The sequence below is a fragment of the Nicotiana tabacum genome, chromosome 7 (assembly GCF_000715075.1).
Source record: "Nicotiana tabacum cultivar K326 chromosome 7, ASM71507v2, whole genome shotgun sequence".
NCBI classification, from domain to species: domain Eukaryota; kingdom Viridiplantae; phylum Streptophyta; class Magnoliopsida; order Solanales; family Solanaceae; genus Nicotiana; species Nicotiana tabacum.
The window spans coordinates 169,709,959-169,722,436 of NC_134086.1; the positions used below are offsets into that span (position 1 = coordinate 169,709,959).

At 39.6% G+C, this 12,478-nt stretch overlaps 1 protein-coding gene across 1 annotated transcript; it reads right to left on the reverse strand.

The window, feature by feature from the left end:
- Nucleotides 1-3,960: 3,960 nt before the first annotated feature.
- Nucleotides 3,961-8,059, reverse strand: LOC107782182 (thioredoxin M3, chloroplastic). The gene is made up of 2 exons (XM_016603036.2): nucleotides 7,732-8,059; nucleotides 3,961-4,426 (listed from the first exon to the last, which is right to left on the reverse strand). Exons 1-2 carry the CDS (start codon nucleotides 7,949-7,951, stop codon nucleotides 4,107-4,109), a joined length of 540 nt encoding a protein of 179 aa, XP_016458522.1. The 5' UTR covers nucleotides 7,952-8,059; the 3' UTR covers nucleotides 3,961-4,106.
- Nucleotides 8,060-12,478: the final 4,419 nt, after the last annotated feature.

Below are 12,478 nucleotides of genomic sequence, written 5' to 3' on the forward strand. Positions count from 1 at the left end.
TATATAGCTCGAAATCACACCTACAAGGCATAAAATACACAATTAGTGCAAAACACTAGCGATTAAAGCGCAAACTCAACTAAAGTGCAGTAAATTAGAGTGTAATAATCGACTAAAATACGTAATTATAGCCTATCATCAAGGTGCTGGGGCAGAAGTCTAGGACTGTATGGTTAGCAAAAGGGGATTCAAATACAAGATATTTCCATGCACAAATGAAGACCAGACAAGCAAGGAATCACATATCCTCAATTTGTAATGATCAGGGGATAATGTTGACTGATCCTGGCCAAGTCCAGCAAGATTTCATCAAATTCTTCCAAGATATATTGGGTACTAAGGCCACAGAACTGCCCTGTCTAAATAATAACATTGCAAAGGATGGATATTGCCTCAATAAGGAGGACCAACAAGGTCTGATTAAACCAGTAATGAAAGAGGAAATAGTGCATGCTCTGAATGACTTACCAGCTGACAAAGCCCCGGGGGGAGATGGTTTCCCTATTGAATTCTTCAAAGCTAATTGGGACACAGTTGGAGAAGATGTTAGTACAACAATTCTCCAATTCTTTGAGACGGGAAAAATCCTCAAGGAGATAAACTGTACAACCATTACTTTAGTGCCAATCCAAACCCTACATATGTCAAGGAGTTCAGGTTTATTGCATGTGGTACAACTTTGTATAAGTTGATAGCCAAGGTGATCACTTCCAGACTTAAACTAGTAGTGGACAAAATTGTGGGGCTATCACAATAAGCTTTTATTGAAGGAAGGAACATCTTGGATAATATCATTGTGGCCCATGAACTAGTCAAAAGATATAACAGAAAAGGAATGTCCCCCAGATGTCTAGTGAAAATAGACATTAGGAAAGCATATGATACTGTTGAGTGGGATTTTCTGAGAATAGTTTTGTTGGAGTTTGGAATGCTAGTGAAGTTTGTAAATATCATCATGGAGTGTGTATCGACTGTGAGTTACTCTATCATTTTCAATGGAGGGCTCACCCCAAAATTCCAAGCAAGAAAAGGGCTACGACAAGGAGATCCTATGTCACAATTTCTATTTGTGTTGACAATGGAGTACTTGAATAGATCTCTAAAACAACTGAACTACAACCCCAACTTCAGCCACTATCCAAAGTGTAGGAAAATGAAACTAACCCATATTTGTTTTGCAAATGACTTAATAATATGCTGCAGGGCTGATCGAATGTCTATTCAACTGATGATTAAGGCATTTGAACATTTCTCAATAGTTTCAGGCCTCAAAGAAAATATGGAGAAAAACTCTTTATATATAACAGGGGTGGATCACCATCTCAAGGATCAAATCCTCTCTAAAATGCCGTTTGCACTTGATGAGATACCTTTCAAATACCTTAGCATTTTCCTATCATCCAAGAAAATAACAATTCAACAATGCATGCCGCTGGTGGAGAGAATGATTGCCAGGATTAGATGTTGGACCACCAAATTTCTTTCATATAGTGGCAGAGTGCAGCTAATCAAGAGTGTTTTGTTCGAGATACAAACATACTGGTCACAAGTATTTTTTATACCAAGGAAGGTGATGCAGCTAATAACAAGTGTCTGTAGAACATTCTTGTGGACTGGACAATGTGCCACATCAAGAAAAACATTAGTGGCATGGGAGAGGTTGTGTATGCCAAAATCAGCAGGGGGTTTGAACATCATTGAGTTCCAGACATGGAATAAAGCAGTTATATCCAAACTGTTTTGGGTTATCACAGCTAAAAAAGACACCTTGTGGGTTCAATGGATGCATAGTTTTTACATAAAAAGAAGAGATACCAATGAGATGGAGACACCCAAACAAGCATGCTAGCTTGTTAGGAAAATATTCGATGCAAGGAAATGGTATGGGAACAATGATCCTTACAAAGAGCTTCAACAATTCACTCTTGCTGGTAAGTTCATAATCAAGAAGGCATATATGCATCTAATCCCTCAATATCCTAAAGTCATGTGGAAAGGCCTCAATATGGGACCATGTCCTGTGCCAAAGTATCAGTTTATACTTTGGCTTGCACTATAGAAAAGATTCTCTACAGTTGACAGATTGACTAAATGGGGAATGCAAGTTTCTAGGAACTGTGTATTATGCATGTCTGATACTGAAGAAACACATTCACATCTGTTTTTTGAGTGTGAATACTCAAGGCAGTTATAGAGCTCCTTCTTACGCTGGACAGGAGAGTGCAGTCAAGTGGGAAGCTGGGAGGAGGAAGTTGAAAGATTAACGACCAAAAGATGCAACAGCAAAGCCCATGCAGAGGTCCTAGGATGGTTACTAGCTACGACTGTCTATTATATTTGGAGTGAACGGAATGCTAGAAGATTTCAAGAACAACAACGAGATCGCATTCTAAGATTAAGAGAGATTGTCATTCAACTGCATTGGAAAGGACAACATAGAAGCAGTTGGAAAAAGCTATTAGATAGTTTAAACTAATACCCAAATCTAATATAGGTCTATACTGTAATAGATGCTAGAGGAGAGGAGATAGCGTTCCGAAAGTTACAAAGAATACGACTAGTTCTAGAGTTAACAATGAACTAGTGGATGTACATATTATATTTGGTTAAATAAAATTTTAGTGGTTGACCAAAAAAAAAGGGAACAGAGGAAGTAATACATAGTATCACCTTAATTTTATTATTTACCATAGTAAAATTACTTAACCATAGTAAAATACTTAAGTTTGTGATATGCACCGAGAGTGGGTAAGTTATAGGTCAAATTGGAAGGGTTTTCCCTTTTTACACTTGCCTCATTGGAAATAAAAATATTAGTTTTAAAATTGAATCATCGTCCTTCTCCAACCCTAACTGCTCAATCCGAAAACGAACAGTTAATGTATTTCATTTATTGAACTAACTATTTTGGATTTAATGCGTGCATCAAAAGACACTAACATACTATAATTAAGTGATAAATTGAGATAAGATTACATATAAATTAATACTAACAATTAAGAGATAAAAGTAATAAGAAAATATATATATGTCAGTTACTAATTGGTGCATATTCTAGGTTATTCCCCATGTACTAACCGAAACCGAAATGTTCGGTTTTTTTTTTCCTCTCCATTATACTTTGGTCTACTCATACATTTGTCATTAACAAATCAATTTGTATTTGTCATCGTATTAATGGAGCTTTTGTGTCAAATGGATGAATACCACGTGCTGAAATACTTCAAAAAACATATTCAAATTTGTCCTTTTGCTTTTGATTTTTGACTCTTTTTTAGAATTACCTTCCGTCATGCTTCAAAATTGAGGATCCATTAGGTTTAAGGCAAAATGAGACCTTTTCTCTTCTAAATACAACCACAACAAACCCAGTATAATCTCACAAGTAAGGTATGGGGAGGATAGCGTGTACGCAGACCTTACCCTTACCTTAACAAGATAAAGAGGCCTTTCTCTTCTAAATGTGAGTAAAATTAGAGCAAAAGATAACGGAGTATAAAATCTAAAAATTTATATTAGTAGTAGGACTAATTTAACCCTTCTCCCTGGATAAAAGCTACTCCCCTTGCATACAACAAAGCAACTGCTACAATTCGGTAGGAAAATTAATGCTTTGGCAATTTCTGGCCACAGAGTGACATTCCAGACCTGGAGATACCCCCGCGTTCACATATCCATAAGACATTTAGTAGAATGTTCAGAAAAATACTTATTTCTCAACAAAGCTCAATGTAGTAACTCACAAGTCACAACAACAACAACAACAACAACAACAACAACAACAACAACAACAACAACAACAACAACAACAAAAAAGACTTGTTTAGTAAACAAATGCAGTTACTATTCACAAGTTCACTGACCCTATACAAATTTCATTGTGAAGAAAGTGGCAAGAAGTGATTTCATGGAGAGCCAATGATTCTTCTTAATATGGAAAAGGAAAAAAAGAGCCGACAATTCACAGAGAAATAACAATACAAAAAGCAAATGCATAGGATATTACAAGACATTAGAGGGGAAGAGAATTCAAAAGAGAGTTATTAAGTTTGTGTGTTGAACTTGCTATGCTATTATGACAGTCTTTTTAATGGAGGGAATTACATCTAAGAAGCTAGAAGCCTTTCAATCGAAGCCACATAGAACTCCTTGGGCATTGTTCCGATGACAGAATCGCATTTCTCCCCATTCTTGAACAGTAAGACCACAGGAACAGCCTTGATATCATAGTCCTCGGCAATTTGCGATTCACTATCTGCATCGAGTACGTAACATTTTAATCTCCCTGAATACTCAGCTGCAATCTCATCAATTACTCGGTGAACCATCTGGCATGGGCCACACCAAGTGGCATGAAATTCAACAAGAACAGGAATATCACTGCTCAGAATCAATTTCTCCCATGATTTAGCAGTGACAAGTTCAGCTGCACATTGCAAGTTAGGAAACAATTGTCAGCATAAACTCTCCAAAATCAACTTGGATCAAATACCTACCGAAAACATGCTTCATATATGAATTCGTAAACAATCCATTTTCCCACACACTAATGAGCCAGAACCCTTGACGACCATAGTCAAACACATTGCCTAATGTATTGGAAATGTTGCAAAATGAAGAATGGATGACATATGAACATTTTTCTACTCCTTGTTGGGACAGAATTTAACAAAAAGCATAACAACTTTTGATAGGGAATGCAAGTATAAAAAATGCATAACATTGTCAAAATAATTAAGTCAACTTTCTTTACAGATAGTACTATTGCAAGTATAATTGCAGTATGATCTCAACAAACTAAATCTCCTTAATCCCTCCAGAGATTCCAATTCTCAGGGAGACAGACTACTTTTGCAACTGAGCACTTAGCTTTCCAAGGTAGACAACTAAGGGTAAGTTTAATTAAAAGCATTTAAAGATAACTAAACATGTCCGGTAAGGAAAAAAGATTCTAGAAAACTGAACATATCCAGAAACGAAGAAAAAAAGATAGAACATAACTGATAATGTAACAAACGATGCAAGAGACCAAAATATGTTTGACTGCCACCTTATAACCATACAAATCTTTTTCAACCAGACAGCAGAAATGGAGAAGTTTGAAATGGAAACAATTAAACTGTGATAATGCACATTTCAAGGTGTTTTCAGTTAATAGATGCTTAAGCTTCAAAGAAGATGCGCCTCGGCCTCAAACATTTTGTCGTTTTTCTTATAGTTGTTCTCTGTTGGAATTTAGTCCTCAAACTTAAAAGCATAGAACGAAGTCTTGCTTGACATCCGTTTAGGAAAAACAAAACTAATTAATTTTGGACCTTGCAAGGATAAAACGTTAGTAGCAACTCATATCTATTTCCACATGCAAAGTAGCATTTGGTGATACCTTTTATACTGAAGATTTCAAATCACTTGCATCCACACGTGGAGCCTAAGATAATTTAGATAGTGATGCAAGTATTTCAGCAAGAGGAAACATACATTACATTCCTCAACAGAGCTCCCAGTCCAACTAGCATGCTAAGACAACAGATAACATTCAGTTGGAATGTTGGATACTCTAGGCATCATGAAGAACCTTTTGTGCCGCTGAAGTGGAATTACAAGAAGTAGACACGGAGCTTGAAAAGTAATACCACATAAAATGGCATAGACAATATGGAGAAACAGAAACATGAGAACCCTTGGACACGGTGGAGCTTTCTTTACCCCCAAAGTTCATGCTCTTTTGTTTATTTTTTTAGCACATAAAAGCATTCCAATTTATAGGTATGAATAAATAGTTCCGTCTAGATCCTTCTCGAAGTACTCCTTGATGGTGGAGTTCAAATTTCTTTGCAGGAGAATCAACTTTTTTAATTGATGAAGAAATCTTATCCATATAATTTCAGGAAACCAGAAAAGAAGAAATGCTACCAAATAGGCCAGGCTAAATGTTCAATATCAGTATCCTAGAAATAGATTTCTCTTTTACTTGCTTGTTTATCCAATAGCTATATCTTGGTTAGGGAAACAATTACTAAAATCTACTTAGTTCTGATTGATGGGTCGCGAGCCGGTGTTAATGAGAGGCTGGAGGTTTGGAGACATGCTCTTGAATCTAAGGGCTTCAAGCTGAGCAGGACAAAGAAGGAATACCTAGAGTGTAAGCTCGGCGCTGAGCCGGGGGAAGTGGGTGTGGATGTGAGGCTTGAATCACAGGTCATCCCAAGTAGAGGCACCTTCAAGTACCTTTGGTTCGGTTATCCAGGGGAGGGGAGATCGACGAGGATGTCACACACCGTATTGGGGTAGGATGGATGAAGTAGAGGTTAGCATCTGGAATCCTGTGTGACAAGAGAGTGTCACTGATACTCAAAGGTAAGTTCTATAAAGCGGTGGTTAGATCGGCCATGGTGCATGGGGTTGAGTGTTGGCCTGTTAAAAACTCACATATCCAGAAGATGAAAGTAGCAGAAATGAGGAAGTTGAGGTGGATGTGCGGGCACATTAGGATGGATAAGATTAGGAATGATGATATTCGGGAGAAGGTGGCGTGGCTCCCATTAATAACAAGATGCGGGAAGCCAGACTCAGATGGTTCGGGCATGTACAGAGGAGAAGCCCAGATGCTCCGGTAAGGAGGTGTGAGCGCCTGATTGTGGAGGGCAGGAGAAGGGTAGAGGGCGGCCTAAAAAGTATTGGGGAGAGGTGATCAGGCAGGACATGGCGAAGCTTCAGATTTTCGAGGACATGACACTTGATAGGAAGATGTGGAGGTCAAGTATTAGGGTTGTAGATTAAGAGGTAGTTGAGTTTTGCCTTATTTCGTACCATTGTGAGACTAGTCTGGTAGGGTTTTTGTCTAAGATAGCTAGTGACAATGTTGTATCTTACTATTTCGCTTTTCAGTGCCGGACCTATTTACTAGCTATTGCTTTTGTTTTGCATTTTTCTTCTGGATTCCATGTTGTTCATATTTTTCCTATGATTTATGGGGTGATACTGATATTGTTTCCTTTTGTCTTTGTCTTTTTATAACCGAAGGTCTTTCGGAAACAGCCTCTCTACTCCTTCGGGGTAGAGGTAAGGTCTGCATACGCACTACCCTCCCCAGACCTCACTAGTGGGATTTTACTGAGTTGTTGTTGTACTTAATTCTAACACGAAAAGTTTTGAATGAGGATAATCTCGGCAAAAGCCAATCGTTAACCAGAGTGAGTGCAATTAATTGTATTTCTCACTAGTACCAATGGATGAAATAACAACGTGATATTTTATAAGATTTGAAAATAGTGGATCACGTCATTAATGAGGAAGAAATAATTGCCCTGAGATCTAGTACCAAGTAGAGATCCACGAACGAAAAGTAATTTGATTCCATATTACCGAACTTTCCGAGTATTCGACATCGTGTAGCTCAGACAACACACACACACAAAAGGAGGAGTTCAAACAAATGTAGAAATTACTTTAAACCATAAGAAAAGCAATCATGATCCGAGAGCGATTCCATTAATTCTCAGATACAGCTATTAATGCTTAATCCCGAGGACCTACTCTTAGACCGGATCGGAGCATTTTCCTTTATATTTCAAATCGATGAACATTAAAATAGAATGAGTACAATAATCAAAGCAATCAACTTGAAATCGGCGTATCAAAACTCGATTCAGTCAGATTTTCACCAGCATAAAAACAAAATAAAAAAATACGTATACAGAGAAAGATAAACATAAGATATTAGGTATTTACCTTTGGTGCGGAGACAGGAGACGCGTAGAGGAGAAGTGGAAGAGGATTTCCAAATTCCGAAGCCCTTCTTGTGCTCAAATGAGAGACCGAATTGAACATTGTGGTGCTGTTTACACTTGTACGGCAAGTTACAGAGCTGGTGATAGTGGAGAGATGAGGGACGTGAGAGGGAAAAGGGAGCGTTGGAGTAAGGAGTAGCACAGTGCGCACTCGCAGCCATTTTGCAAATGCAGAGATCTGTCTAAATTTCAAGTAGTATGAGCCAGTCACGTACTCTGCGCGTTCCTTTATTTCAGAGATAATATGATGTAGGAATTTTCCCAAATTTCCCAACGTAAGAAGTGGTGTTTTAATATAGGAAAAATGACTGTAAAAATAATAATACTATATACAAATTTTATACACTTTTTTTGCTACCAAATATAAATAATTTCTGGTACGGGCTAAAAACGATAATACACTTTTATATATATGCCGAAGAATGAGTACTAGGACAATATTATTTAGTTAAAGTTCAAATAAAAGGATATTTGAATTCAAGTAGACTTTTTTTTTTCACCACTAGGACATGAAATTTAATTGAAAAAGGTTAAATATTTTTTAATGAAAAAAATTACTATTTAAATTATCAATTACAATATTCATCAATTTTTTTTAATAATTAACGAATATTTCAAATAGGAAAGTTTTTATTAACTGATTGAGTGCGGCAATTGGCAAGTTAAAATTGAAGTCAGAAAAACGTGATTAATCATGGAACGCTGATAGTGACTGCAACTGCTCACTGACCAATATTGGTTTATCAAAACTCGTGTTTGTCGATTTGTGGGGTTATGGCCTTATGGGATATCACCACCAAACCTGGAAAAACAAATTATCGTTTTCCAATCATATTTCTACTTTGGCAGTTTTCGTATTTGCAGTGTTGGCACTTCCACCTAACCTCATCTTCTTTCTTTTATAATGACTTCTCTTTGGCGAAGAAAACTTTAAAAAATTAAAATGGAAATAAATAAACAGTACCCAAAAGAAAAAACGAGGAGCCAATGGACGTCTACGCACACCCGGTGGACTGGAACCCACAATCGGTTGATTAGAAGTATAACGCCTTATCCATTAGGCCACGGGCGCTGATGCAGCAGCAGTTGCTTTCATTTAAAAATATTCGTTTTACATTAATTGCACCCTAGCACCACGTCATTCTTGTCTCTTTTTTCTCCCAACTACAATTAATTCGACTCTGACTACTGTGCTTCACATTAAACTTAAGGTCTTCTCTTCAATTTTAATAGATTATATTAGGAAATGAAATTCGTTCATGAAAATTGACGGGATTAAGCTTATTTTCGCTGCATGTTTCTTGTCGGCACTTTAGTATCAAGCGTTTCTCATTTACCCTTTATGCAGTTAAAAGTAAAATTTAGCCAGCCTTGCTAATCTTTCGTGGAGACTTCTTAATAACACTAAGGCCCCTTGGGCAAATCCAATAATTCATCTCTATGGGTACAGGAATGCCACCAATAACTCTTCTTTCATTTGGACTAGTATTTTAAAGGGGTGGTACATCTGTAATAGGGGCATTATTTGGCTTCCTCATAAGAACTCTTGGCTCAATGTATGGAACAGTAGGTGGATTAATAACATTCCTCCTCTCCGCCAGTGTTTCATTGGACCCTTGACTCAATCCGACAATATGCTCACCATAAAAGATATCTGGAGAAATAATAGTTGGGACCTCTCAAGGCTATTTGGAAATCTTGAGGAAGCTATAATAAACAAAATAATTGCTATTACTCCTTCTATAAAAAATTGTGACATACCCATATGGTCTCTCACCACTAATGGGATGTTTACGACAAAATCCTGTTATACCCTAATTGAAAGCCCCCATAGGAATGAGGAGAACTTTATGTGGATTTGGAATCTCAAATGCCCTAATAAATTCAAATTCCTTCTGTGGAAGTGTCTTCATAATAGACTTCCTACTAGAAGCCATTTAAATCACTTAGGTATCAATATTGACCCTATGTGCTCATACTGCAAAACTCAGAGGGAAACGATCAAACATATTTATATGGAATGCCATGCGGTTAGAGAGATATGGTTCCTATTAGGTGTTGACACTAGTGATGATATTTATAGCCAACAATGGTTAATCAAACTTAGAGACCATCACCCTCCTCTAGGTAATAGTATCATTGACTGGGCGGAGCTCTTTCCTTTCGTCATATGGTACATTTGGGTAAATAGAAATAATAACCTCTTTAACAACACTTCTGATAAACCAAACCTTAAACATGCTGTTAATCAGGCAGTGCAGTGCAAGCTTCTAACCTGTAATGCTACTAATATCCAGCATATTATTTCCATCACTATTAGATGGAATAAACCACCAGGAAACGCTGTTAAACTCAATACAGATGGTTCGTTTATTCAACCTAATTCTTTATGTGGTCTTGGTGGTGCAATTAGAGATAGTAAAGGTCATTGGATAGTAGGATTCTATAGTGCCTCTCCAGGCATATCACCAATTCATGCAGAGCTCCTGGCCTTGAAAGCAGGCCTACAACTAGCTGAAAGACAAAGGCTATACAACATAGAAGTGGAAGTGTACTCTACTGACGCTATAAACTATCTAACAAATGGCTTACCCCTTTTTGATAACATCTTTCTTGATTGCAGGTTCTTAATGACCCAGCTGAAGGTCCAAGTAATTCACCACACATTCAGGGAAGCCAACAAGCTGGTACACATGATGGCTAAGAAGGCACTCCATGAGAACTGTCATGGGCTGCTTTCCAGACACGCCCCATGACCCCTTGACCGCGCCCCATGGCGGCCTAGCAAGCCTCACAATGCCTAGCGCCATGGTAGGCCCCGTGGTCTTGGCTGCGCCAAGTGACAAGCGCGCATGCGCCTCTGTCGCCCCACCGATGCCTCTCGCCAGCGCCCAAGGGCTGGCCAATGACAACAGCGCTGCGCGCCCTGACAATGCCGCGCGCACAGATCCTGATGCCTCGCCAACGCCCAGCTGCAGGCCCATTCCAGCAGCGCCTCGCGCACAGACCCTGATGTCAAGCACCAGCGCCCAGCCTCAGGCCAGCACATCAAGTGTCGCGCGCCCACAGCAACGTGCGCGCAGACCCTGACCCGCAAGACAAAGTTGCTGCCATCGGATTTAGTTCTACCTTGTAATAATCTAAGTCCTTTTCATTGTAATCATAGGCTAGTTTACATCATTTCCATTTCAGTGTGCTTCTACAGCTTTATTAGGACTAGTCATGTAATGTTGGTTTATTTTTTTTAAGCATTATTAAGGGGGACCAAACAATCAAACATTTTCAAGCAAGCATTTTCTGGTGTCTCTCCCCCTCGACACCGCATCTTTGTAATCAGCATTTTCATTCATCAATAAAATCATCATCATCATTCAAAACCCAATTCTCTCTCAGCTTCCGCAATTGCTCATGACATTGGTTTTCCCGCACGGCACTGACAATCTAGTCTAGCGTGCGGAAGGGACCTCATTGGCGGACAGCAACCGCACTGATATCGGTTGCTTAGCCTTACGTTGCCCTTCCAAAGAACATCAGGAAGGCGTTGCGTAACAGTTGGTATCAGAACCTAGGCTCGACATCGGACGAGGGAACATTTTCCATCATCACGATTTCTGACCATGGTGAATCATGGGGAGCGTCTAGCATCCCTAGAATAGACGGTTGACCGATTACGACCCATCGTGGATACGATGCCTGATCAAAACAACAACCTAGTGCAAAGGTTGGACGACCTGGACCGCCGAATGCGGCAGGCGGAAAATGACATTGCAAACATCAGTCGTGACTCTGACGAGGACCGACAAACGGCAGCCATCGAAACTGCCAATATTCATGGAAAATTTGAGGACCTCCAACATGAGCGTGCCGACGATTTAGCCCATCAGCAACAAGAGGCAGACAGACTAACTGCCATGCAGCAAACCATAGACGACTTGACAGACAAGCTCAATGTTGTCAATGCTGCCTTACAAAGCCTACTTCGAGAAGGCGACAACCACATCAGGGGTGCAACAAACCTCACCCCCATTCCACAAAAGCTTAAGATACCGGAGCCAAAGCCATACGACGGATCCCGGGATGCTAAAGAAGTGGAAAACTTCATCTTCGATATCGAACAATACTTCGATGCCGTGGGCCATTTGGAGGAATCCAAAAAAGTAGCGACTGCTGCCATGTATCTTCAGGGCGATGCCAAACTTTGGTGGCGGGTCAAATACGAAGCTATCAAGGCCGGTGAAGATACTCTTCAGACATGGGACGAATTGAAGGTAGCCATACGCCTGCAGTTCTTCCCCGAAAATGTGGAATACAATGCAAGGAGAAAGCTATGGGACCTCCGCCACACCAAATCAGTGCGGGAGTATGTGCGCGAATTCTCCGCACTCATGCTAAACATACGCGACATGGGGGACAAAGACAAACTCTTCGCATTCATAGAAGGTTTGAAACCTCATGCCCGTATGGAACTACAGAGACAACGGGTAGACACCCTGCCCAAGGCCATTCAAGCTGCAGAATGCCTTGGCGATTATCATTTGGGAACTCAGAACGACAGGCCCCAGTCGTCTGTCCGAGGGGGATTCAATGGGCACCATCCCAGCAATGGTGGCCCAAGCAAAAGTGGGGGAGATCGGAGTGCATCCAAAACTAAGACTCCTTCCTCCAACAGCAACAGTGCTGCATCCATC

Bases quoted from the DNA above. Each gene is read 5' to 3' on its own strand.
- LOC107782182 (XM_016603036.2), bottom strand. From the start codon at position 7,951: ATGGCTGCGAGTGCGCACTGTGCTACTCCTTACTCCAACGCTCCCTTT. The intron at 4,427-7,731 runs GTAAATACCTAA...TGCAATGTGCAG, and splicing joins CTCCTGTCTCCGCACCAAAG to CTGAACTTGTCACTGCTAAA.